Below are 26038 nucleotides of genomic sequence, written 5' to 3'. Positions count from 1 at the left end.
CATTCATTTTAATGTTTTTGAAAACGTCCCTTATGCTCACCAAGGATCAATTTACTGTTTAAAAAGTAAATATAAACAGTAATATTGTGAAATGCAGTATTCTTACAATTTAAAATAACTGCTTTCTGTTGTGCCATTTATTTCTGTGATGGCAAAGCAGAATTTTCAGAAGCCATTACACTAGTCTTTAGTGTCACACATGACTTTATCAATGTTGAAAAGTTGTTTCAATGTTGTGCTTCTTAATATTTTTGAGAAAACATTACTTTTTCAGGATCCTTCAGAATTTTTTTTTTAATTTTAAATGTTTCATTGTCATGCTTGATCAATTTAATGCATGTAATGCAACAACAGTAGTGTATAATATATAAAACCAACCTGATAAACAAGCACGCTGCAACACTCAAATACATATATGTAGTTTTATTTTTTTTATACAGATTATTGTGTCAATGACACATGGTATATATTTATATACAAATGTTTCTCAAAAGTACAGTTTCACTAATGCCACATGATACAGTGATACCAAAATGATTAGTGATTGCAAAATCCACCTTAAAAATGCACTGTAACTATTAAATTCTTGAGCTGTGCATCTCCGAAGGCTGGTATGCTGTGCAACAGACGTCACACTGTCTATCAATAGACAATCTGAGTCAAACCCAGCACGAAATCTGTGATTCATAGTTGCCATTCCTAACCAGATCTTGAACAAGATCTGAAAATAATGATTGGCTGAATTTATGACACAGTCATTAATCGATTTATGTTATCTAACCTGTGTAGACCCAATAACAGAGGCTGTTTGCGTAAAAGGCCAGTGCTGTTGCACGCTGAGCTGCAAAACTTATTTTACTCTTGTTGTGCTATGGCTCCATGTGGGAAAACACAGCTGTAGAATGTGCACTGCATGTGCTGCATTGGCTTGTAGATTGTATACTGCATTTTACCTTTCCGTACATTCTTCTGAGAACCCTGCTTATGACAGAAAATGATTCTCTGACTCCTTTCCAATCAGATCATGCTTTCATTTCCTTACTGTGCATGATAGTCACTATACAATGCATATATATACATATATTTTCCATTAAACAAATTGAACTGCATGCATGGTAAGTCTGAGATGTTAAAAATCACAAACAGGAAATAAAAAGTTTTTTTTTTTTCCTTTCATTCCCCTGAAATTTTTTATTATGTGGGAAAACTAATTTCAGTTAAACTGGAGTGATCCTTATGAGACTAATCTATTACCCACACTACATCGCTAGTAAAGTGGCGGTTGCTTTTAATTGTATATGCAAATGAGACTCTGAAAACACAAACATCTTAGCAGATGTCAACAGATGTAGTAAAACAAAGAAAAGACTTCACTGAGGCATTCAAAGTGTTATCACAATATATTAACAACGCTATTCTTCGTTCCAGCATTTCCTGTAACTTTAAACAAGCACAGTGTTGCAATGGCCTTGATGGAGGATATAGACATCTGAACATGTGGTATTGATTTCAGCTGCATACTTACAGTTCAGACTGGAATTTACAAGTTCGTCTATGTATTATGTTAGTAACAAAATATTTGCTTTTTAATGCAGCATGTCTATAAAATTTTAAATCAAGTGCTTAGTTGTGATTTGTTGCCAATACAAAATTCTCTAAAGTGCAAATGGTCAATTCCCAAATCTCTTTTACAAATAATTGAGCTCATTTGGTCCATTTAGAGGTTAGGGGAGGTTCATCCTTCCTAGTTCATCTGAGGCAGACACAGAGCGTGGTCTTCAGACATTAGTGATCTCTATGCTCGAGTAACCATGCATGGGACTGCCCTTGGTCCTCTGCAGGATCTTGATTCGTTCTTCTCTGGGAGGTGATCCACAGCCGCCTTGAAAAGTCAAGTCTCTCCCAACAGCAACCAGTGGATTGAATCTCAAAGGGCTCTGAGGAATGACAGAACGGTTATTTATCCTTGTAGGCGTACAGACAAAGTTTGACTTGATTTTGTCAGAATGTTTTGTGTCAACAACAGGTCAGCCTATACCTTGCCAACTTTTTGCCTGGGAGAAAATCCTTCCTCAGTTTTGCGGCAGTTTGAGCTGGGAGAATGTGTAGGAGTCCCGTCTTTCCTGTAGTCCTGAGCCTGGTTAGTCCTGTAAGAGAGAAATACTGCATAGTCACACTTGTAAAATCAATACATGTTTTGAAGAAGTCTCTTCTGCTCACAAAGCCTGCATTTATTTGATCCAAAGTACAGCAAAAACAGTAAAATTTTAAACATTTTCTGAATTTTTTGCATCATTACTCCAGTCACGATCTTTCAGAAATCATTCTAATATTCTGAGTTGTTGCTAATAATAATAATAATAATAATAATAATACATAAATAATAATACACATTTATTATTATTATTATTATCATGTTGAAAACAGCTTAGTAGAATTTTTTCAGGTTTCTTTGATGAATAGAAAGTTCTATTCTAACCTCTAGTTCTATCATATATATTACCAAAGCTGTTTATTTTTAGATAAATGCTGATCTTTCTATTCATCAAAGAATCCTGAAAAAGATTTACACAACTATTTCAAATATTGATATTATAATAATATTAATAATAATAATAAAATAATGATAAAAAATGTTTCTTGAACAGCAAATCAGCATATTACAATGATTTCTGAAGGATCACATGACACTGAGGACTGGAGTAATGATGCTGAAAATTTAGCTTTGATCACAGGAATACATTACATTTTAAAATATATATAAAAACAGTTATATTAAATAGTAAAAATAAAAAATATTTCACAATATTACTGCTTTTGCTGTATTTTGGATCAAATAAATGCAGGCTTGGTGAGCGGAAGAGAATTCTTTAAAAAACATTAAAATCTTACTGCTCAAAAACTTGACTGGTAGTGTACTGAAAGTGGCGTAGAGAGTTTTAAGGCTTTTTTTTTTTTTTAATTTATATTAATAAAATGTATATATCTGACAAAACGTAAACACGAGAGATTAGAAAGTAGCGCCGGCCTTTTTTGAACGAGCGGACTGATATGCACTGATGGTGCGGACGACAGCAACCGCTAATTTGCTCTTTGAAATGAGTGGTATAACGGCAAAGCAATTTTAAAAGTCAGTGTAAAAAATGACGACTAGTTCTCTAATAACTATAATTTACAATATATCTTCCCATATACTGCTGGACTATGTACAAGCACGGGAGACGTAAAAATAGCGTCTTTTTCGGAAGAGCGGACTGATATACGGTTTTGCTGTGAACGACAGCGACCGTTGCCATTGGATGTTGCGATTGACCATTCAACTGCTGGACTATAAAATACTCATGACTATAATGAAGCTCCACACACCTTGCCGGGTTGAGAAGCACTTTCATTTCTTCATATAGATGACGATGGATCATGTGTTTATTGCTGGGGATATCTAGAGCCTTGGCCATGGTGTCTGCACTGAAGGTCGGATCTAGAACCATCACTGCACCATGGATGCCGCTGTTCTGAAGGCTGTCAGCATACTCCTGGATAAAAGACAACATTCAACAGGTTGGACATTTAACGAAATATATGTATGACATTCATCCACCTTATGCCTATGTGCGAGACTTCCGGTTCGGTAGCTGCACATAAAATAAAGCCGAACATAAAATAAAGAGTAACAACATGCAGTCAGTGTTGGTGGTAAGGCAGTACAAGTAACGTGAGATACGTAATATTATTACTTTTTCCAAGTAACTAGTAAAGTAACGCATTACTTTTTAACTGACAAGAAAATATCTGAGTTACTTTTTTAAAAAGGTAACGCCAGTTACTTTCCCACCCATTTATTAATTAAAAGCTCTTCTGTCCCCATGTTGAGAGAAATCGGGAGAAAGGTGCTAGCTCTAGAATAAATGTGAACATGCATTAGTTAATCTCACTCACAAAAATGAATGAAAAGTATTCCTTAAAATGAATAAAAACAGTGAAATTCAACTCAGAATATGACGCAATCCTGCAATAATTAAATATGTTAAATAATACAAATATCCTTAATGCATTAATCCCATTTTATTAACCGATGTCTTTGCTGCCGACCTTTGATGATCCAATTCAACCATAATAAGCAAAAATTACTCAGTATAATCTAACATTTCTTTTCCCTTTTTTTATTGCTGAAGAGTTGACATTTTTTCTTCTGCTTTCTACTGTACAGACGTGAATTTACTTTTCTCAAAGCCTGAGGCTTTTGGTGTGAAAAGGCTTTTACATCTGCCACAAAAAAAAACTTTTTATATTAAAAACAAGCAGGCAAGCCCTGCCCAGGTTTAAAAAGTAATGCAAAAGTAAAGTAACGCATTACTTTCCATAAAAAGTAACAAAGTAACGTAATTAGTTTTAAGTACTTTTTAGGGAGTAAATATTGTAACGCATTACTTTTAAAAGTAACTTTCCCCAACACTGCATGCTGTAAATGGTAAAACTGTTTGCACTACAAACCAGTGTGTTCATAATTAGGATAATACTTTAAAGTAATATGGTAAGGCACCAATTTGCAATATCAAGCAGCAAAACAAGCTGTTTTGTACAGCTAAAAATAGCTGGACGCAGATGAGACCCGAAGCCAGACCCATAAAATTTACAACTGGCTGCACTTGCTCTTATGGCAAAAATAAAGTGGATACGTCAAGTATGTTTTAAGTATCCAAATACTTGTTGGAAACACTGAATGTTCCTCATACACTGATGTTCAAAAGTTTGGGGTTGTGAAGTTTTCTTTTTTATTTAAATAAAAAAAAAAAAAAACTTTAATTCAGCAATGATGCAATAAAGTGATCAAAAGCTTTGCCATAAAAACAAAAAATATATAATAATAGAACAGTTATTTAAAAATTATAATATTACACATTTTATTATTTTTGATAAAAGAAACGCTGTCATAGTTAACATTAGAGACTTCTTTCAAAAACATACAAAAAAAACAAAAAAAACAAAAAAAAAATTCTCCCAACCTCAAACTCTATGAACTTTGTATTACCTTCAGATCAATGTCTCTGATCCATTTAATGACACGGTGGCTGGTCCAGACCACTGGATCCAAATCTCGATTTTCACACTGAGCACGACGTGCCTGTATAGTCTGCAGAGACAATATGCTATTTTACAGTATCACCAACAAAACCTTCACATGTTATATTTTCAAAATGAATGCAACAGTGTATTCATTCAGCATATTCTTGCCTCTTTGTCAAAGTTGAGCATTTGCAGAAGCTGAATGGCTGACAGAATGCTGGTAACATGAAACTTGTTGGTGATGTTAAAGACGGTCTCCAGGTCTCTCCGCGTGATGGAGTTCAGTACTCTGCCGTCCACCAACTGGTTGTGGAAGACCTGTGAGTACTGGGGAAGCCCGACATCACTCAGCCAGGTCTTGGACACCCAGTGATGATCCATATCAGCAGCTTTGGAAAGTCTGAGGGACACAAATATGACAAAACCAATGCTAATGCACTCTAATGTGTACCACCTGTGTGTTTGCATACAGGTTTATGGCCGCTCACCCTCGTCCATTCTCTGCTTCTCGGTAGTCCTCGATAGCTAGACGGAGCTTCCTGCGGTGCATGGGGCTGTTGATGCCCAAACCCAGCTCCAGGTCCTCATCGGTCAACCCCAGCAACACCTGCAACAAGAAGCAGCTTGCTGTGACATCACCACATTAGCTCTAGAGACAAGTACATGTCACAAGGTATTCCGGTGTTACTGAGTAATCATTAACTAGATTAACATCAGGCCTCATTGTAAGCATAAAGGCTGTTAATATTTGTTGGACGTTAAGATAAAGCACTAATCAGCGGCCAAAGAACTAAAACTGTTATCCTAGAATGTCAGTTAATCAATGTGAAGATCATAAATGGCTTATTGGTTATGTTTGTATGCATTTTTGATTCATCACAGTACATTAAGACAACTGTTTTGTATTACACGTGTCCTGAAATGTTGTTTGAGTATGCAAATGAGGCATTATGTAATTAAATTAGCACTGATTTGCATACATTTCCAGAATATAAATCTGAACACTGGATGAAGAACACTTTTTACCGAGAGGATTTTGGATATCTATTTTTATAGATTTATAGAAACAAGTGTAATTTAAGTCTACAGACACGAATAGATAAAGTTTAATAAAACAGACACCTAAATACGTATTACTATTCTGAAAAAAGACGCATTATTGACCAGTGCATGAAAAATGGTTTTCCCTGTAATACTTTATCTTAAAAAGGGCTAAAATAAAATGCATGGTAGAAATGGTTGGAAGGAAATAAGCATTTACCTTCCCACTCTTGACATTCTCTGAGCAGGCGCGCATGTACATGGGCATTGCCATGACAACCTCCAGCCAGGCCTGCACAGTGACCGCCTTCCACAGAGACATGGGCTTGCTGCGCGTAAGCTCCGCCTGCTGCAGCCGCTCCAGCTGCTCCTCGCCATCTGATAGGCTTGGATGGTTCTGGCTGGCTAGGCTGTCTGAGTCTGGATTGGTCAGGAGGGGCAGGAATAGGAGGGGGGGCAAGTTTAAGGGGTTCAGAGGGGTTGAAAGCAAAACAAAAATGCCTTATCCATTCTGCACATGAAAGCTTTTTATTGCTGTCAGGAAAAGCACCCACCTCCATATCCTCCTGTTTCATTTCAGTATTTTCTGCTTTTAAAATGCTTCTTAAATGACTCATTGCTGTCTAGCAATAACCAGTGGATGCGATAAGGTCTGCGGTCAACATGGACAGACCTTATCTATCCTTATATATAACCCAGACACCCTCTTAAGCAAAACCACTTCCACATTTACCACCTCAGACTTTCACAACAAAACCACTTGATCTGCTTTTTCCTCACTGTGTGAAGCTAACATTTACAGTTAAAGTCAAAAGTTTACATACACCTTGCAGAAATTTTATCAAAATAAGAGATATCAAAATGCATGTTATTTTTTATTTAGTACTGATTGAATAAGATATTTTACATAAAAGATGTTTACATATAGTCCACAAGAGAAAATAATAGATGAATTTATAAAAATGACCCTGTTCAAAGCATACATATGCTTGATTCTTAATACTGTGTTGTTACCTGAAGTTTTTTTTTGTTTAGTAATAGTTGTTCATGAGTCCCTTGTTTGTTCTGAATGGTTAAACTGCCTGCTGTTCTTCAGAAAAATCCTTCAGGTCCCACAATTTCTTTGGTTTTTCAGCATTTTTGTGTATTTGGACCCTTTCCCACAATGACTGTATGATTTTGAGATCCATCTTTTCACACTGAGGACAAATGAGGGACTCATATGCAACTATTACAGAAGGTTCAAACACTCACTGATGCTCCAGAAGGAAAATCGATGCATTAAGAGCCATGGGTGTAAACTTTTAAACAGAATGAAGATGTGTACATTTTTCTTATTTTGCCTAAATAACATTTTTTTCATGTAGTACTGCCCTTCAGAAGCTATAGGAGATACTTATGTGTTTCCCAGAAGACAAAATAAGTTACATTTACCCTTATCTTCAAATTCAAAGGTTTTCACCCTCTGGTTCTTAATGCATGGTTTCTCCTTCTGAAGCATCAGTGAGCGTTTGAACCTTCTGTAATAGTTGCATATGAGTCCTTTAGTTGTCCTCAGTGTAAAAAGATGGATCTCAAAATCATACAGTCATTGTTTGAAAGTTTTCAAATACACAGAAATGCTGAAAAGAACAGTAGGCAGTTTAACTGTTCAGGACAAACAAGGGACTCATGAACAACTATCACTAAACAAAAACAAAATTAAAAAAAAAAAAAAAAAACAGCTGTGGATCATTCATGTGACAAAACAGTATTAAGAATCAAGTGTGTGTAAACTTTTGAAAACTGTCATTTGTGGACTATGTGTAAACATATTTTATGTGCAATATCTTATTCAGGTCAGTACTAACATGCTTTTTGTACGATCCCTCTTATTATGGTAAAATAATTGACATTTTACAGATTCTGCAAGGTGTATGTAAACTTTTGACCTCAACTGTAATTTACTTGTTTATTAAGCTAATCTACTAACTAGACTTTTACAGCATTGTTTACTACAACACAAAATTATGGGAGTATGTTTTTTTTTTTTTTTTTTTTTTTTTTTTTAAAGTACTACTTCAAAATTTAATTTCTTTGTTATTTGTAAAATTTACTAGCAATTTCTGAGTGATAATTCTTTAAAAGTAAATTCTACATGCAGGAAACTTTTAAAGCTTAAAATCATACAGAAAATTAATTTATTATGGAAGTTCTTTATAATACACTTCATTCAACCATCTTACCAAAATCATCAGATGTGAAAAACGTCAATCCACACCTGTAGTTTAATGTTTTTACCAGCAGGTGGCGCCATATAAACTCTGAGCTAACGCTGCTGCAGTGATGTCATCCTTAAGGTGCTGGACTATCGGCTGAGTTTGTATGAATTAGATGTGTAGTATAATTATTTAGATTATTTGGTGTCTAATATAGCTCTCCTACTGCTGAAAGTGTGTCCTGTAAGGTATAAAACAAGATTGAAGTTGCCCTGAGGGTTCAGACAGAATCATCCTTCTCTTAAGGCTTCATCAGATTTTAATTAGCTGAAAAAATTACCTCTATAAAACTCATTATCTGATGGGCATCAGGGCAGAGGACACCTATTTCGAACCTTTAGAGGAAATAGGCACTCGTCTAAGCAAAGACAGAGCCTTGACCTTGTTCGAGACATCCGAGAACATCCGCTGGCTTATGGAAAAATGGATTTTAATGGAGATCGCAATCTGTTTCCATTTCAAGTAATGAGAAGGAAAAACCCAATCGCTCTGAATTTACTGTTGCAAAGCTCTCCGGCATCCTTCACGAGGCTGTAAATAGAAAACTCTCATCAAGAAAGCCTACATAATGACTTTCTATGATACCTAAATATATAATTCTCAACAAATGTGTAGCAGACCCTTAAACTAAATGAAATCAAAATTGGTCATGAGATGATGTTTTGGGTAGAGGTGCACATGACCGTGCTCATGTTTTGGGTAACGGTGTACATGATAGACTCCAGTTCCAGTTGACATATTCGTATGAGTTATGAATGTAGTGAGTTTGGGGCATTCTCATCCACTGAGGTAAGACAATGTTAGGACACGTGTTAACACAGATGGTGGGTAATTACAAATGAAGAGTAGAGCGGGGTCACCCCAAACCACGGCAACCCCTGAACAAGAGGGTTAAGAGGAAACCATTACATGACAACTCGCACGCAAACACACACACAGGGTCAAGAAGAAAGGCACATGGATGTTGGGTTATGTGTTTTTATTTTAAAATAAGTTTTATTTTAATTGTTTCTTTTTTTTCTCTTTAAATCTCCAGAATGTTAAAACCTCCTCATCAAATTCAAATATAGTCCGGTTTCATTGAAATGACCTCTTTTCTAGTCTTTAAATAAAGTTCTTTAATAGATTTAATCTTATATCTGACATAATCTACTTTACAAAGCTTACAACATAAACTCATTAGAATGACATGAGGAATGAAGTTCCACTTAATTTAAAAGATTAAAATAAAAAAGGGAAAACAAAAAATAAAAATCAGTGCCACCGAGATGCAAAGGAAAGCTTGATACGGAAAGAAATATGTGATATGTCAGCAGAGACGAGAGTCATGACATCATTGGGTTTAACATTAATGGGAAACAATGTTATGGAAGCAGGGTGTGTTATGAGTTCTTACAGACATTATATTTGCACACTTGAGAAAGCAGAAAGAAGAAAATATTCCTATATATTTTCTTGTGTACTGCAAGCTGAACTATAACCCTTTGGCACTTTACTGATGTAAGGTCAGCACCTGGTTTAACGGGATAGTTCACCCAAAAATGGAAATTCTGTCATCAGTTACTCACCTTTATTCCGTTCCAAACCAGTAAGACCTTCGTTCATCTTAAGAACACAAATTAAGATATTTTTGATGAAATCCAAGAGTTTACTGACCCTGCATAGACAACAACGCAACTGAAACGTTCAAGGCCCAGAAAGGTAGTATGAACATCATTAAATTAGTCCAACGGTCTTCGACAAACATCCAGTCTTGGTACTCTCGTGAACGCACATAGAAGATTTTTGTTTTCTTTGCACACAAAAAGTATTTTCACAGCTTCATAATAAACTTAATATACATGGACTATTGTAACAATGTCCTTACTACCTTTCTGGCCCTTGAATGTGGTAGTTGCATTGCTGTTTATGCAGGGTCAGAAAGCCTTAAGGTCAAAAATACCTTAATTTGTGTTTTTCGAAGTCGACTTTGGAACGAAAAAAGGGTGAGTAATTAATGACTGAATTTTCATTTTTGGTTGAACTGTCTCTTTAAGTATAGTCCAGATTTGTGTGTAAATAATTTGTGGAAACTTCCCCAATATTACTTCAAAATCTAGTATAATTCCCCACAGGTTATAAAATGTGTGGTTTTTAAAATGGAAACAGTCTAATAAATAATGCTACATGTCTTTTAGTAAAAACGGGCAGTCATATTGGACCACGCAAAAATAATTTAAACAAGGACTGTCTGAGACATACTGTAACTTCAGTCCAGATCTAAGTGAATTACTCCATCCTTTTGCAATCTATCATCATAATGGACTTAAACTGCCTAAAATACGATTTATGCAGTCTTTCCGGACAATAAAGTATGGATTTTGGGAGGTTTTCATTTCACATTTGTCAAGATTAAAAAGATCCTTGGTGCAGCCTTGCAAGAAGACATAATACATAATAAAATATTCGCTTTTAAATGATCATTATCCTGGTTTGGCAGCTGTCTGAGTGTAACTCTGAGGTAAACACACAAAATTCACCTGTTAAGGTGCAGTCACATTTACCATAGCTTGACGCAATTTTGCGGGAGAGATCCAGTCATTTCAGTAGGAAGCGACTTGGCCTAAAAGTGACTTAATGTGCCATGCGAAAGTTTGGAAACCCCTTGCAGAATCTGTGAAAATGTGGATAATTTTAACCAAATAAGAGAGATCATACAAAATGCATGTTATTTTTTATTTAGTACTGTCCTGAGTGAAAACTTTTGAACAGGATGATGTCCAAATTTCTTATTTCATCAGAATATATATTTTTTCCATTTAGTACTGCCCTTCAGAAGCAACAGAAGATACTTGCATGTTTACCGGAAGACAAATTAAGTACAATTTACCTTAATCTTCAAATTCAAAAAGTTTTCACTCCCCGGCTCTTAATGCATCGTGTTTCCTTCTGGAGCATCAGTGAATGTTTAAACTTTTTTTAATAGTTGTGTTTGAGTCCTTCAAATGTCCTCAGTGTGAAAAGACGGATCTCAAAATCATACAGTCACAGCTGGAAAGGATTCAAATATGCAAAAGATGCTGGAAAACTGAAGAATCTACAGGAGCTGGAGGATTTTTCTGAAGAACAGTGCTCAGTTTAACTTTTCAGAACAAACAAGGGACTTATGAACAACCATCAAACCAAGGGTTTACAAACTTTTGTAGGGGGTTTATTTTAATAATTTCAGCTATTTTTTTTGTCTTGTGGACTACATGTAAACATCTTTTATGTAAAATTATCTTATTCAGGACAGTATTAAATAAAAAATAGCACGCTTTTTGTATGATCTTTCTTATTTAGTTTAAATTATTCACATTTTCACAGATTCTGCAATAGGTTCTCAAACTTTTGCATGGCACTGTACATGTGAGCTGTGCTTCGAACATCGCTACACTATTGATGATGGACCTCTTTTCGCCAAAATTTAGCTAATGTGACCTCACCTTTATGCAGATGTTCCTCAGTGATTAGATTACTGAGGTGAACAGCTAAGGCAAACATTTAGAAAACCATCCTATCTGGATGTAACTGAGTAGACTGTAACATTAAAAGTGCACTCAGTAATTTTTTGTTAACGTTGCATTGGCTGTCCTCTAGTTGTGAGGATGCAGCATCACACAAAGTTAACAGATGTCATGTCGAAATGTCTTAAGAAACAGCTTTTAGGCTCACTTTTCTTTCATCTTGTTATTCAAATTGTTTTTTGAGGGGAAAAATGCCTGAGTGCACCTTTAAATTTTTCAGATGGACCTCATGCTATGGTGTATGAAGACAGCCTGGAGTTCTGGGTTCATGGTTGAAGCAGTCATGAAAAAGAAGCATTCCACATGAAGACATCAGCAAACACAAGGTGCACAAGAGTTCCTATTTACAAATGCTCAGCAGTAATTCAAGTTTCCAGTTTATAAAAAAGAGACATATATTACCACAAATAAAGCATAATAACAGCATAAACATATTCACACGCAAATGATCCCATGTATATATTTATATGAATGTAAACATATGTACATATGCATACATATATAAATATATATTTCATTTACATAGATGTTTTTAAGTGTCGTTATGTACATTTCAAGGAGGCAGCAGTTCTTCCTCTTTCCTGTATTTTCATGGGGAATACATTTGAAGGCACACACAAACGCTTACGCACGCTCGCGCGCATACACACACACGTTAACTCAAACAAGTCCAGGCGTACGTTTCCACACACACATCTAATCGCTCACACAATAGCACTATCACCAGTCAGCATCCTCCTCTATATAGTAATCAGGGGTGGAAGTACCATCAAACAGGCCCGGATCCAAGGACTTGCGTTGAGATTTTCCCCGGGCAAACACTCGAGAAAGTGAGCCGAGACTCATCTTCTCCTTCTTCTTCTTACGCTTCTGGTCCTCGAGGTCCTCCATGGACTGAAGCAAGAACAAGAAAAGGCAGAAACAGAGACAGCGAGAGAGGAAGGAGAAGAGAGAATAGAAAAGTAATGGTGGACATATGGGGGCAGGTCAGTCATGTGGTTTCATCAGGAATTTCAGGAATAGCTGCCCTCTCTCATTAGCACCGCTTCAGGGGTCCACACACTCCAAACTGGGTTCATTTACATTCTCTCATGCTGCGTTGTGGCTACATACTACAGTTGTTCCAATCATATTTTGGGTTAGCTCAAGCTGTGCAAGACTGACACTGAAGTCATTATTTTTGTACACAAAAAGTATTCTCGCAGCTTCATAACATTATGATTTAACCACTGATGGACTCTTTTAATGATGTCCTTACTACCTTTCTGGGCCGTTTCAACATTTCATTTGTGTTACTATGTCTATGCAGGGTCGGTTTTTATCGAAAATATCCTAATTTGTGTTCTGAGGATTGACAAAGGTCTTACGGTTTTGAAACAACATGACTGTAAGTGATTAATGACCGAATTTTCATTTTGTGTGAACTGTCCCTTTCAAATATGTTATTGAAACGTCTTTCTATAGCTGCCCAGGGGCAAAATGCCACCAGTTCGTTTACTGGTCCTGGTTGGTTTAAGCCGGTCTTCCATCCTGAGCAGCTGAGGAGTACCTCAAACCACTCTAAAACCAGTTATCAGGCCAGTCTGGAAGACCAGTTAAGACCTCCAAACCAGCATAGGCGGTTTAAGATGTTTTATTTCTCTAATAATACATATGAAGATCCCATATTTACCATTATAAAATGAATAGTGGGTCCTTGATGATGATTAGTCATTACCAGGGTTGCCAGGTTTTCACAACAAAACCTGCCCAGTTGCTACTCAAAACAAACTGCGGCAAAAGTGTTAAAGTAACCCAATTCCATGGGAAAACTGCAGATTTGGCAACACTGGTCAATACAACTGACCAATCCACTGTGAGTTTAAGTTGTAATCTTAAAAACCTGGCTTTCAGCCATGACTGTACAGTACAGTACAGTAAAACTGCTTGTGCCTCATGATGTAAGATTTAGTATTAAAACATTCTGGTATAAAAACAATTTAAAAAATCTAAAATTAAAGCTATTAAAACTATTAAAGAAATAAAGCCGAAAAATAAAATATATAATAAAATATAAATATTGAATTAAAAATGTAAAATGTAAATGACCTGGCTGCTAACTGAAATTATTTTAAGCTGAAGTACTAAAATTAAAAAAGAAATAAAATGAAATTAAAGCTAAATAGATAACATACAGTTGGTCAGAAGTTTACATACAGCTTGCAGAATCTGTAAAATGTTAATTATTTTACCAAAATAAGAGGGATCACACAAAATGCATGTTATTTTTATGTAAGTACTGACCTGAATAAGATATTTCCCATAAAAAATGTTTACATATAGTTCAAAAGAGAATATAATATTTGAATTAAAAAAGGACATATTCAAAAGTTTACATACACTTGATTCTTAATACTGTGTTGTTACCTGAATGATCCACAGATGTGTGTTTTGTTTTTGTTTGTTTAGTGATAGTTGTTCATGAGTCCCTTGTTTGTCCTGAACAGTTAAACTTCCCACTGCTGTTCTTCAGAAAAGTTCTTCAGGTCCCACAGATTCTTTGGTTTTCAGCATTTTTGTATATTTGAACCCTTTCCAGCAATGACTGTATGATTTTGAGTTCCATCTTTTTTACACTAAGGACAACTGAGGGACTCATACGCAACTATTACAGAACTATTACAGTTCCAACGCTCACTTATGCTTCAGAAGGAAATATGATGCAATATTTAGTACTGCCCTTCAGAAGCTACAGAAGATACTTACATGTTTCCCAGAAGACAAAACAAGTTTAATTTACCCTGGTAAAAGTTTTCAACCCCCAGCTTTTAATGCATCCTTCTGAATGTTAATGTTTCCTTCTGGAGTATCAGTGAGTGTTTAAACCTTCTGTAATTGTTGCATATGAGTCCCTCAGTTGTCCTCAGTGTGAAAAAATGGATCTCAAAATCATACAGTCATTGTTGGAAAGAGTTTAAATACACGAAAAAAACAAAGAATTTGTAGGACCTGAAGGAGCTTAACTGTTCAGGACAAACAAGGAACCCATGAACAGCTATCACAAAAAATGCATTCAGGTGACAACACAATATTAAGAGTCAAGTGTATGTAAACTTTTGAACAGGGTAATTTTTATAAATTCAACTATTATATTCTCATGTGGACTATATGTAAATACATTTTATGTGAAATATCTACTAAATTAAAATAACATGCATTTTGTATGATCCCTCTTATTTTGGTAAAATAATTAACATTTTGCAGATTCTACAAGGTGTATGTAAACTTTTGACTTCCACTGTACATATAAAAAAAGAATAAAAATTACAAAAAGCACATATCAAAATGAATCATTTAAAATGAACACCTAAAATATATATGAAAGCTAATTGGAAATATATATATATACTATAATAGTATATAAATAATAGTTAATTAACATTGGCTTCTTGAAGCCAAATGTATAAAATGTATTCGGTTCAGTCTTGTGAAGCACAGCTAATTCTCACAGGTACAAATTGCATCTTTTGATTTATCTGCATTAACTACCATCAAGTCAAAACGGGCCCCTGAAGCCATGCTAATGAGCAGCGCAGGGACTAAATATTTGAGAAGAGTGAAGGTGGAGATAAAAACAAGTTGGGAAGGCTGATTACTTGGTCGGGGGTGCCAGGCAGCTCTTACATTGCAGAGGGAGTGAGTCCTGTGGCGGGGCGAGTTGATGTCGCTCGGGGTGGATGAGCGGTCACCGTCGGCAGCCGAGGCGTCGGAGATGATGGAGGGCTGGCGGGAGTGACAGGGGCTGATCCTCAAAGCAGCTGCGGTGGCAGAAGATGTGTGTGTGAGCGGGCAAAAAGAAGACATTTGGTGTATGTGAGCATGCTGTTGCATAGGCCTGTACCTTGCCTGTCCGCAGGGTGTGAATGGTACAGGGTCTGTTGACTCTGTCTGATTGCCGCAGTAAGGGGAAGGTCTGCTTGCATCACCCACTCCTGACTGCCGTTCACCACCGGCTCCGACGGCATCGCCAGCGAGTGACGCTTTGGCACGTCTTTAGTGAGGGTGGCTAGAGACTGCTTTGCCTGGGGTACAAAAACAACACAAATGCACCATATTTCAGGTATAATCACAAGAACCTTTATACAGTTGGCTCTAAGATTCTTAGGCTACAAGTTGAAATGCTTTCCATAAAATGCTGTTTTTTAGATGTAATAGAAGAGTTTTTAATTACAAATTATGATATGAGAGTAAAACGTATAATTTTAAAAATATTTTTATTTTAAATTTGTCAAAAAATCCTGAAAAAATATAGGAGTAATGCTGAAAACTGTCATCACTTTGCCATCACAGAATTAAATTTTAAAATATATTCAAATAGAAAACAGTTACTTAAAATTAATAATATTTCACAATATTAGTGTTATATATATATATATATATAGTTTACATTTACACTACAGTTACACCATCTCTCAGTATCTTGATGTTTAAGCTTATAAAACATCCAACTCCTCAGATCGCTTGGGGTGAAAGACAGCCGATTTCAAAATCTCAGTGGGAGTGAAATCATTAGTACGCTTGAGATAGCGCATGTATGTGTGTGTGTATTGGTGGGGCACACAGGCACAACAGATTAGGCAGAAGAAGTGAGTAATGATGCTATTACTGCACTGTTGACAGCCATGTGCCTCTTCATGGGGATTTTTGTGTGACTGCACGAGTCCATACGCCTGTTTACACATTATCCTGCCAATCTAGCTAAATGTAAAACTGCATAATGCAGTTGGGGTTCCATGATCCATCTATGGATCTTAACTCATGAATTTTGAGTCTGCTATATCTGCAGTCTAAACCACTGAGATGTAATTTGAGAGCTTCCTATGATAAGAGATGCAAACCGTCAACAGAGAATGAGTTAAGACTAGATAAGAGGTGTAAGTGTTTAAGGCATTGTGGGAAGTGAAAGTGTACATCTGTGAGAGACAGAGAGAGATAAAGAGAGATGCTATCTCACCATAGTGAGCTCTGCCTCCAGCTCTTTGATTCTGTTCTCCTTCATGTCGATCTGGGAGCGTAGGGTGCTGGCTTGTTCTGTGGCCTCTTTGGTCTGCCGGCGCAGGTCCCATTTTTCTCTCTCCAGCATGTCCTTCTCTTTAGCCAGAGCCTTTACCGCGTCCTCACTCTCCTGCAGGACACCACACGGTCAGCGTTGGCACATTATATATGTGTAATATGTGACAATAAACTGTCGATCGGTTTGTATGTGGATCATGATGTTTACCTATATCTTGCACATACAAACAAATGTATGCTATTAAAGTGAATTTATTGCTTATTGCTTAAAGGGATAGTTCACTCAAAAATGAAAATTCTGTCAATTACTCATTCTCATGTCGTTCCAAACCCGTAAGATCTTTGTTCATCTTCGGAACACAAATTAAGTAGGGCTGTCAAACGATTAATCGCATACAAAATAAAATTTTGAGTTTGCCTAAAATATGTGTGTGTACTGCATGTAATTATTATATATATATATAAGTATATAAGTAATCGTTTTACAGCGCTTTGTGCTCTGAAGATGAAGGTATTTCTGGTTTGGAATGACAGGGTGAGTAATTGATGACAGTATTTTCATTTTTGGGTGAACTATCCCTTTAAAGTTAACTGCTATAGAAAATACATTATTTAAAAGTAACTGGAATAGTACTATTATTATAAATAGTAATATTTGGAAACTATTAAAGCAATCATGTATGTCACTGATCCACATGCAGACATTTTTTGCAGTTTAAAAAATAAGTAAATAAATAAAAATGAAAACAAACAAACAAACATTAAAACTATAATGATATATAGTATCTTAGAGATAAATCATTTACATAAGTATTAAAAAAAAACAAACAAAATAATTAATAATCTGTAATCTCATAATTTTGCGTTATAAAAACACCAAAAAGAAACTGATCTTTAGTTGAAAAAAGCAACAAAAATAAATTTAAAAAATAAATAAAAAATAAATAAAAATAAATAAAAAAGCAAAGATATATAAGTAGTATCTATGAGCTGAGAAATACAACATTAAAATTTTATACACTTTAATTTAATATTTAATAATTTACTTAAAAATTATTTTAAAAATCCTACTCATGTCTGTGGTGTTACCACAATATAAAAACACCAAGAATTTGATGAAAAATACTTCAGTTCTTTGCTGGTCTTCTTCAATCAAAGATAAAATCATTACTTTTATCATTTTAATTAAGAGTGACACTCCTGACAAAAGATCATGTCAACCAGTGATAAATTAATTGTTCTTTGTAAATCTACAATTATCTAGCGTATCCCTGAACAAGAATAAAAATATTAAATAATTATCATGGCACTGTAGGTTTAATGTTGGACTGACAAAGTAGATTTTTAAAAGAATATGTCAGAAAACACATAAGTTGGTGGTGAATTTCATGCACAGGTAATGCACGTCACCTTTCTGTGCTGGTCATAGTTTCTAATGAAGTCTCGGAGCTGCTCTTCTCGGCTCTCCAGTGTGGTGTACAGCTGCTGCATCTGGTTCACAAGGTCAGCCTTTTCTGCCTTCAACCGTTTCCGATCACCCTTCATAGCTACACACAAACATACGCATTTATTCAGAAATGCAGTAATAAGATTCACTTTTAGCACATCTTATAAGTATAGAACTATCTAAGTGTTTCCTAGATAATAACATTCATATTTCCTCATTTGGACACAAATACAGGCTTTGTGCCCTTGAATGACACACGTCTGCGGTTTGCGCTCTGACCCCTATCTGTCAGATAAGAGCTGGAGATATACAAAGTGACGGGTTACCCTGTGTGTGAACAAAATAGTCTTAAACTTAAAATCCACTGTAGTGTTAGGCATTCTTTATTGTTGGATTCAATTCTTTTACTATTATCAGTAACATGTTGTAGTTAAAAATAGTGCAGTGCACTGCTCAAAACAGCCTCCAGGGGGCAGCATGCTCCACTATAAACATCCCACACTGGAAAAAAAGAGACCTTTGTGTTGTTTGTTCTAAAAAACATTAAACACAAACGCATTCAGTTTTAAAGATTTAATTAGAGAGGAACTGTGAGGCGTGACATCTCATAACAATTCAATATCTTTTAGTAACATTTCGTTTACAGCAACCTAAGCGTGCTCAGGTCTGCTCTCTCGCAGCTTGTAAAAAGTAAATCATTTATTTTACTTGAGGCAACTGTCGCTTTCCCCCTCAAACTGAAGGAGGCTCCTCATTCCACAGTCAAACCTGTTTTTCCACTATCACTGGAGAGCCGTTGACATGCACCCTGCCACCCATCACTTCGAACCCATCTCTCTTTTCTCCAAAAGGGCCAAAAAGAGCCAAATCCAGGTTTAGTTTGATGAAAACCATTCTTGACGCAGCCTGTCGTAGCCTGTCGTGTGTAGAATATTTTTAATGCCCTGGCAAGTTGTTTCCAATTCCTGTTTAGGTACTAGAGGTGTTACATTACAGCCTAAATGCCTAAGTGTCAAGTAACACAGTTGACCTACTGTAAAGTGTGTCAAATCTGAGTGCAGGGTGTTTGGCGTACAGTAGATCTCTTTTAAAATTGTTCAAGAACCAGTAGATAATGATTTGTATCAGATACTTTGCTCAACACTATCATATTTGAGACATGTACAGACTAAAATATGATGTAATGGTCTGCTGTAGATATTGACAGATGCTGTTCTGTTCATGTAACTTTAGCCTCGAGACACAGAAGAATTAACCGTTTGAATGACTGAAGTTATCAGTTTATCCATTTAAACACGTTGAATAAATGTAAGAATATCAATACATTAGATAATACAATATTAAACAGCACACACTTTTTAAGACATTTCACAAAAAGAAATTATTCTCTTCTTTCTCAAATTGTTCTCGAGAAAAACACAAGTTATCTAGATTACTAGGACGTCTAGGGTGTCATCTCAGTGTTTCCTTAAGTGATTCAGATCTCAATGTCTCAAACTGTGCTTAGTATTGTCATGATAGCAGAAGTCTGAGATTATAAGATTAAAATTTTAATATAAACTTCATTAGTAACATTTCCAACGAGTCAGATACACTACCAGTCAAAAGTTTTTGAACAGTAAGATTTTAAAAGTTTTTTAAAAGTCTCTTCTGCTCACCAAGCCTGCATTTATTTGATCCAAAGTACAGCAAAAATATTTTTACTATTTAAAATAATTCTTGTCTATTTGAATATATTTTAAAATGTAATTTATTCCTGTGATTTCAAAGCTGAAATTTTAGCTTCATTACTCCAGTCACATGATCCTTCAGAAATCATTCTAATATTCTGTTTTGCTGCTTAAAAGACATTTATTATTATTATTATTATGTTGAAAACAGCTTAGTAGAATTGTTTCCGGTTTCTTTGATGAATAAAAAGTTCAGAAGAACAGCCCCCAAAAAAGTATATACTAACTCCAAGCTTTTGAATGGTATAGTGTATAATGTACAAAAGCTTTTTATTTCAGATACATGCTGATCTATGGATCTTTCTAGTCATCAAAGAATCCTAAAAAATGTGTTTTGAATATTGATAATAATAATAATAAATGTTTCTTGGACAGCAAATCAACATATTAGTGTGATTTCTGAAGGATCATGTGACACTAAAGACTGGTGTAATGATGCAGAAAATGTAGCTTTGATCACAGGAATAAATTACATTTTAAAATATACTCAAATAGAAAACAGTTATTTTAAATAATGAAAATATTTTAATTTTTTACTCTTTTTTTTGCTGTACTTCGAATTAAATAAATGCAGGCTTGGTGAGCAGAAGAGACTTCTTTAAAAAAACATTACAAATCTTACTGTTCAAAAACTTTTGACTTTTGTGTATTTGTATTCATTTTATAACTCTTTATATTTACTGTATTTCAACAATCCTTGAAATCATTAGAATATGCTTAATAAAAACAGCATTGTAAATAAATAAGTTCTTTTGATCAACTGAACGCATCCTTGCTGAATAAATGTATGAATGTATTTTTAAAAAATTGTGCTGTCTTCAAACTTTTGTGCATAAACAATGGCAGTGCACATAAATGGATCACTTTACAATGAAAACAAAATAGTTGCTCTGACACTTTTATACGTCAGCAATTCAGTTTATCGCTGTCATAAACCACATTTCACAAACCACTCCCTTCACATCTCATCCTGAAAGCACCTCCAGCTCACACTGCAGGAACGTATTGATAAAACACGCATTTAAACGAATGACGTTATGTATCAAAACTCAACTCTATCTTCCAGCGCTTTCGTCCTCTGTTTATACTAGTCTCTCAAATATACTAAAAGAGCATTACACACCAGATAAACAGATAGCAGATAAGATAAGCTATACACATACACACACATTAAAGTCTCCGATGACAGGTAGAAAAGGCATCTATTATGTTTTCAACTGGAATACACGCCTCACACATACTTTAAAGTTCTCTTCTGACGACATTACTTTCATCTTTAAACTGTCTTTCATCCTCTTGACATACAACATCAGTAATACAGATTTATACTAGGCTTTACATGGATATATAAAAACTGTGTAATTTTATAAGCATACATATTATTATTAATAATAATCATCATCATTTATTAAAGGAGAACTCCAACACTTCCAGAACAACAATTTACAAATAATTCACTCACCCTCTTGTCATCTAAAATGTTAATGTTGTGTAAGCAGTAGATGTGTTAGGGAAGTAACACGTAACATTTTAATTATATTTTGCTAAATTGAATGAAATGACTCGAAAAAAGATTTGTTCATTTTGCTGAATGAGACTCAAAGGTCTGAGTCGGTAAAATGATCCGAACTTCCCATCACTACTACGAATCACGTGTAAGTTCATCATCTGTGTACTGAGTATGGCAAAAAACTCCATCTTATTTTCTCTTACAACTTGAGAGGAGGACATCGTTGTACCTTTTTGTCTGTAAACAGCGTTTACAAACTTACTTGCACTTTCTTAGTCTTTGCGCGTTCGCTTTGTAAACACTTGGGCTGTGGGTCCGCCTATGTTCCGCATGACCTTTCGACGTGATTCAATAGTATGTGGCATCGTGACGCACATCCCAGAGCCTGTGCTACACAAACATTTGTGCTTAAAAAGTATAAAAGAAATTATTTTCCAAAAAAAATGACCAATCGTTTTGTTAGATAAGACCTTTCTTCCTTGGCCGGGATTGTTTAGAGTCCTTTGAAGCTGCATTTAAACTGCATTTTGGAAGTTCAAAATCAGGGCAAAATAAAGACAGAAAGACATGAACATCTTGGATGACAAGGGGGTGAGTAAAGTATTTGTGAATTGTTGTTGTGGAAGTGGAGTTCTCCTTTAAAACTGAAAATGTAATTTCATGTCCCAGACACATTTTCTTGGTTAAACATTATTACACTATCAGAAAAAAAACTTCTATTTTATATTTTTACATTAACAATGTAATATTCTATTTAGTTAAAGCCAAGTATCTCATCAAGTTTTTGTGTTTTTAAGCATTTTATTTATTCCATATAGCACATTTATTCCAAAATAATAACTCAAGGCAGCAACAGTTTAAATAACATAATTTATTTGTGAATTTTGTTCAGCTATTCGTTTTAATAATTAACTTTTAACTGTTTTTGAGTTTATCGGATCATCGGTCATCAAAGTTCAGTAAATACTGGTCACAGACACAGATTTACTTTAAATTTCACCAAGCTTATTGCTCACTAAAATGTCCACAGATCATGTTTTCATTTTAAGTCTTATTTTGACTTAACAATAGTGTTCATTTTAACAGCAAATTTTGATTTAGTCTAAGTCATAGTTTTTTTGCCTAAAAGGCTGTTTACTTTTATTCATATTTTAGTCATCTGAATGTGTTTTAGTTTTAGTCTAGTTTTAGTCGAATAAATACCGTACGATTTTAGTCGACTAAATCTACAGTAGACTTATTTGGCTAAAATCTAATGATTCAAGCATTTCTCTAAAATTACCAAATTCATTATATAGGTTTGATTTTACGATTTTACGATCATGATAGTCACATATTTAACTGCGGTGACATGCAACATGCCTTTATATTAAAACGAAATGAAACCTGTTCTCATAAAGAAACAAGAACATAGCCTTCTTTTCAATGAAACACTAGTGGTTATATAGGCTAATTCTGCATTCTTTGTAACAACTTGTTTACAACATTCTTCATTCTTTCAAGTAGACATATTTATTTATATAAATAAATTTAGATTTGGAGATTGGATTTAGATTTAGATTGTATTTGGATGCAATGTACTGATACACATCTGATATTCTTCCAGCTGTTTATGTTCACATAAGACGTAACTGAGTGTGTTTACATGAATACTCATCAAAAATTCGACAACATTTTGTGTATTTCTCCATTAATGAGACGCGAGAGAATAGGCTACTCGTGTGCTGTGTGAGAGGAGCTGCTTCGGTGTCTGCGCTCATAAACCGGACCGAATTGAGTTTTCTGTTGCGTCGTCAAATTTATCCATATGTCTGCTCTTCTCTTACTCCCAGATATTGACATTTTTGAACGTTTTATGAGACGTGCAGCAAATGTATGCCAGCTTATGTCCCGCCAGAAAGATCAATAGGCTATGAAACAGTTAAAATTTACGCACCTAACCTCCTAACCATGCAGGAGAGTAGCTCTGAATGAATCTCTTTCTAAATCATCCCTCCCTAACATTTTTGTCTCGTTTTTATTAATTGGCGAAAATGTCAACTGATTTTCGTCATAGTTTTTGATCATTTTTTGGATATTTAGAGGTTATCATCTCATTTTTTTTGAGAAAAAATGTTGTCAAAAATTATTTGTCAACTAAATTAACAATACTTAAAGGGTTAGTTCACCCAAAATGTAAATTAGCCCATAATTTACTCACCCTCCAGGCATCCTAGGTGTATATGACTTCTTTCTTTTAGATAAATCCAAAGTTATTTTAAAAATCATCCTGGCATTTCCAAGCTTTAGATATTTTTTACAAGTGATTCTTATTCTCGTTTTAAATATGGATATTTTTCTTACAATGCATAGATTCACTACAGGAGGCCTTTATTCACTCCCTGGAGTCATGTAAGGCTTTTTATTATGGATGGATGCAGTTTATTGGACTTGTTTTGGACTGATGACGAGAAATGCCCACCCACATAATGATAAAGCTTGGAAATGGCAGGATGATTTTTAATATAACTCTGATTGGATTTGTCTGAAAAAAAGTCATATACACCTAGGATGCACCTAGTGAGTAAATTATAATTTACTAATTTTAATTTTAGGGTGAACTAATCCTTTAACAAAGCGGTTATGTCTAAGAGTGTGAGTTGTTACTTTTTAAAATTAGTTTTAAAAAGTAACAACATGAACAGCAGTACATAGTTTAATTAGATTGATTCGCAAACGTGGTAAGTGCATGCGTAAAAGAGGCGGGATTTATCGCATGAACCAATCACAGCCGATCATAACCAGTCATATCCAATCATATCAAGATGATTTTCCCTATTCATTCTCAATTACCTCCCACCAAACTCACTGCATGCTTTAGAGGGTGTGTTAAAACTCAATGGGCTTAGAGGAGGCGAGAGACAAGTGTAATTTATACACATTGTTTTATTTTTGTATGACCCTGATATCTATTTTTTTTAAACTAGTCAACCTCACTTATCGACTAGATGTAGTTGGACACCCACTGTGAGCATTCTCTATTACTGAAACAATGATTTTGGGTAGACTCGAGCAGTATTGATGTGTCTAGGGAGGTTGAAGCGCTTGAACAGCACACAGGGGGGGATTTCTCTGGTAATCCTGCAATATTGGCTTTGTGATTGGGGTTCAGACCTTGTAAGGCCTCCTTGGCACGTTCCAGCTCCTGCTCCTTCTCCCCCAGCTGCACCTTGAGCTCGGCGGCGGAGAGCGTGTCGGCCGAGCAGCCGCCGTGCGAGTCCTCCAGGTCTTTACTCAACATGTCCTTCATCTGCCTGAGGAGGTGCACCTCCTCCTGCAACTGAGCCACCTCCTCCCTCAGCAACACTACGAGAGAAATCCAGAGAGACGGAGATAAAGAAATCACTTAGTAACAAGTAGCTCTCAGCAAGTCCTCTGTTTTGATGCTACATATTATTTTTTTATTTTCCATGTGGCCAGCAGGCTGAGAGGAAACAGCATAATTATGACAAACAAAGAGTGGTTGTTAAGACACTTCATTTTTTATTTCTCACTCTTAAACAATGCTATCTTTCATCCCTTTTTAATCACAGAGAAGCAGATCACATAATAAAAAAGTGGCATTCGGATCTGGAGGGGGTGAGAGACAGTTTCTATGGCATTTTCAAGGCTCTTTCATAGAGTCAAGGGAGTTAGAGAACAGACACATTAGGAATGAGAGTGAAACCACAGCAACAAGAGCGGGACACAGGCCCACTTAAAGCAAAACAGCGGTAATTGGCAATATATCAACAAATACACAAGCAAAACTGTTAAGGCATTGAGAGACGGGAGGCTGAGAGGACAAAAATGTTCCAGAGCCTCTTTTAATGAGCGGAAGAGTGGTGCCTACTTTGCTTCGAATGAAAAAAAAAAGCAGCCCATATCTCAACCCCGCACAGAGAGCGCCTATAAACCAGAGCAAAGCTGATTGAAGGACTTTCAAAAGCTCATGTGGCGACTTTCTGTTGTCAACATTTCATTTCAAGTCCCGTCCCTCTAATGTGCCGGAAATTCACAGAACATCATCGAGTCGCGAAAGTAAGCCGAATTAGCCAAGCTGCCAGTCAGGTGCGCTCTGCCTTTTCTGATATACGCTCGGTAAGTGAATAAATTAAACTGAGGCCTTCGCTCAATGTACTCTGCATTACCAGGCAACAGCTGCAACATCAATCTTTTTCAAGCGAAACGAGGGAGCTTATCAAGTAATAGAATTCAATTAACTGTAAACTATAATGCACCCACGCTGCAGCCTGGACAATAAAGGCCCGGCTGGGATAAAATAAATCTACAGCACTTATAAAGAGCAATCAATACAATTAATGAGGTATTTTGCTTGAAGTGCAACATGGTAATGTGAAATACATCCCGCC

The 26038-nt window shown here is 35.6% G+C and overlaps 1 protein-coding gene across 6 annotated transcripts in view; it reads right to left on the bottom strand.

Annotated features, from left to right (window-relative positions):
• Positions 1 to 1381: 1381 nt before the first annotated feature.
• Positions 1382 to 26038, bottom strand: part of kaznb (kazrin, periplakin interacting protein b) — a 211314-nt gene continuing 186657 nt past the window's right edge. For 4 of the 6 annotated variants that reach the window (XM_051122503.1, XM_051122504.1, XM_051122505.1 and 1 more), the window contains 13 exons: positions 24801 to 24992; positions 18371 to 18507; positions 16902 to 17072; positions 15789 to 15969; positions 15572 to 15705; positions 12676 to 12802; positions 6326 to 6525; positions 5553 to 5671; positions 5233 to 5464; positions 5030 to 5131; positions 3367 to 3533; positions 2039 to 2147; positions 1382 to 1937 (listed from right to left, as the gene is read on the bottom strand). In XM_051122503.1, the coding sequence (XP_050978460.1) occupies positions 1779 to 1937; positions 2039 to 2147; positions 3367 to 3533; positions 5030 to 5131; positions 5233 to 5464; positions 5553 to 5671; positions 6326 to 6525; positions 12676 to 12802; positions 15572 to 15705; positions 15789 to 15969; positions 16902 to 17072; positions 18371 to 18507; positions 24801 to 24992 (2030 nt within the window). In that variant the 3' untranslated portion in view covers positions 1382 to 1778. Of the gene's footprint in view, positions 1938 to 2038; positions 2148 to 3366; positions 3534 to 5029; positions 5132 to 5232; positions 5465 to 5552; positions 5672 to 6325; positions 6526 to 12622; positions 12803 to 15543; positions 15706 to 15788; positions 15970 to 16901; positions 17073 to 18370; positions 18508 to 24800; positions 24993 to 26038 lie in introns of those variants that run through there. The other 2 variants (XR_007828697.1, XM_051122507.1) reach the window with 2 other exon arrangements.

Source organism: Labeo rohita, chromosome 11 (genome assembly GCF_022985175.1).
Source record: "Labeo rohita strain BAU-BD-2019 chromosome 11, IGBB_LRoh.1.0, whole genome shotgun sequence".
Lineage (NCBI taxonomy): Eukaryota > Metazoa > Chordata > Actinopteri > Cypriniformes > Cyprinidae > Labeo > Labeo rohita.
The sequence above is the reverse complement of the archived record's forward strand: the minus strand, read 5'-3'. Positions and strand labels throughout refer to the sequence as shown.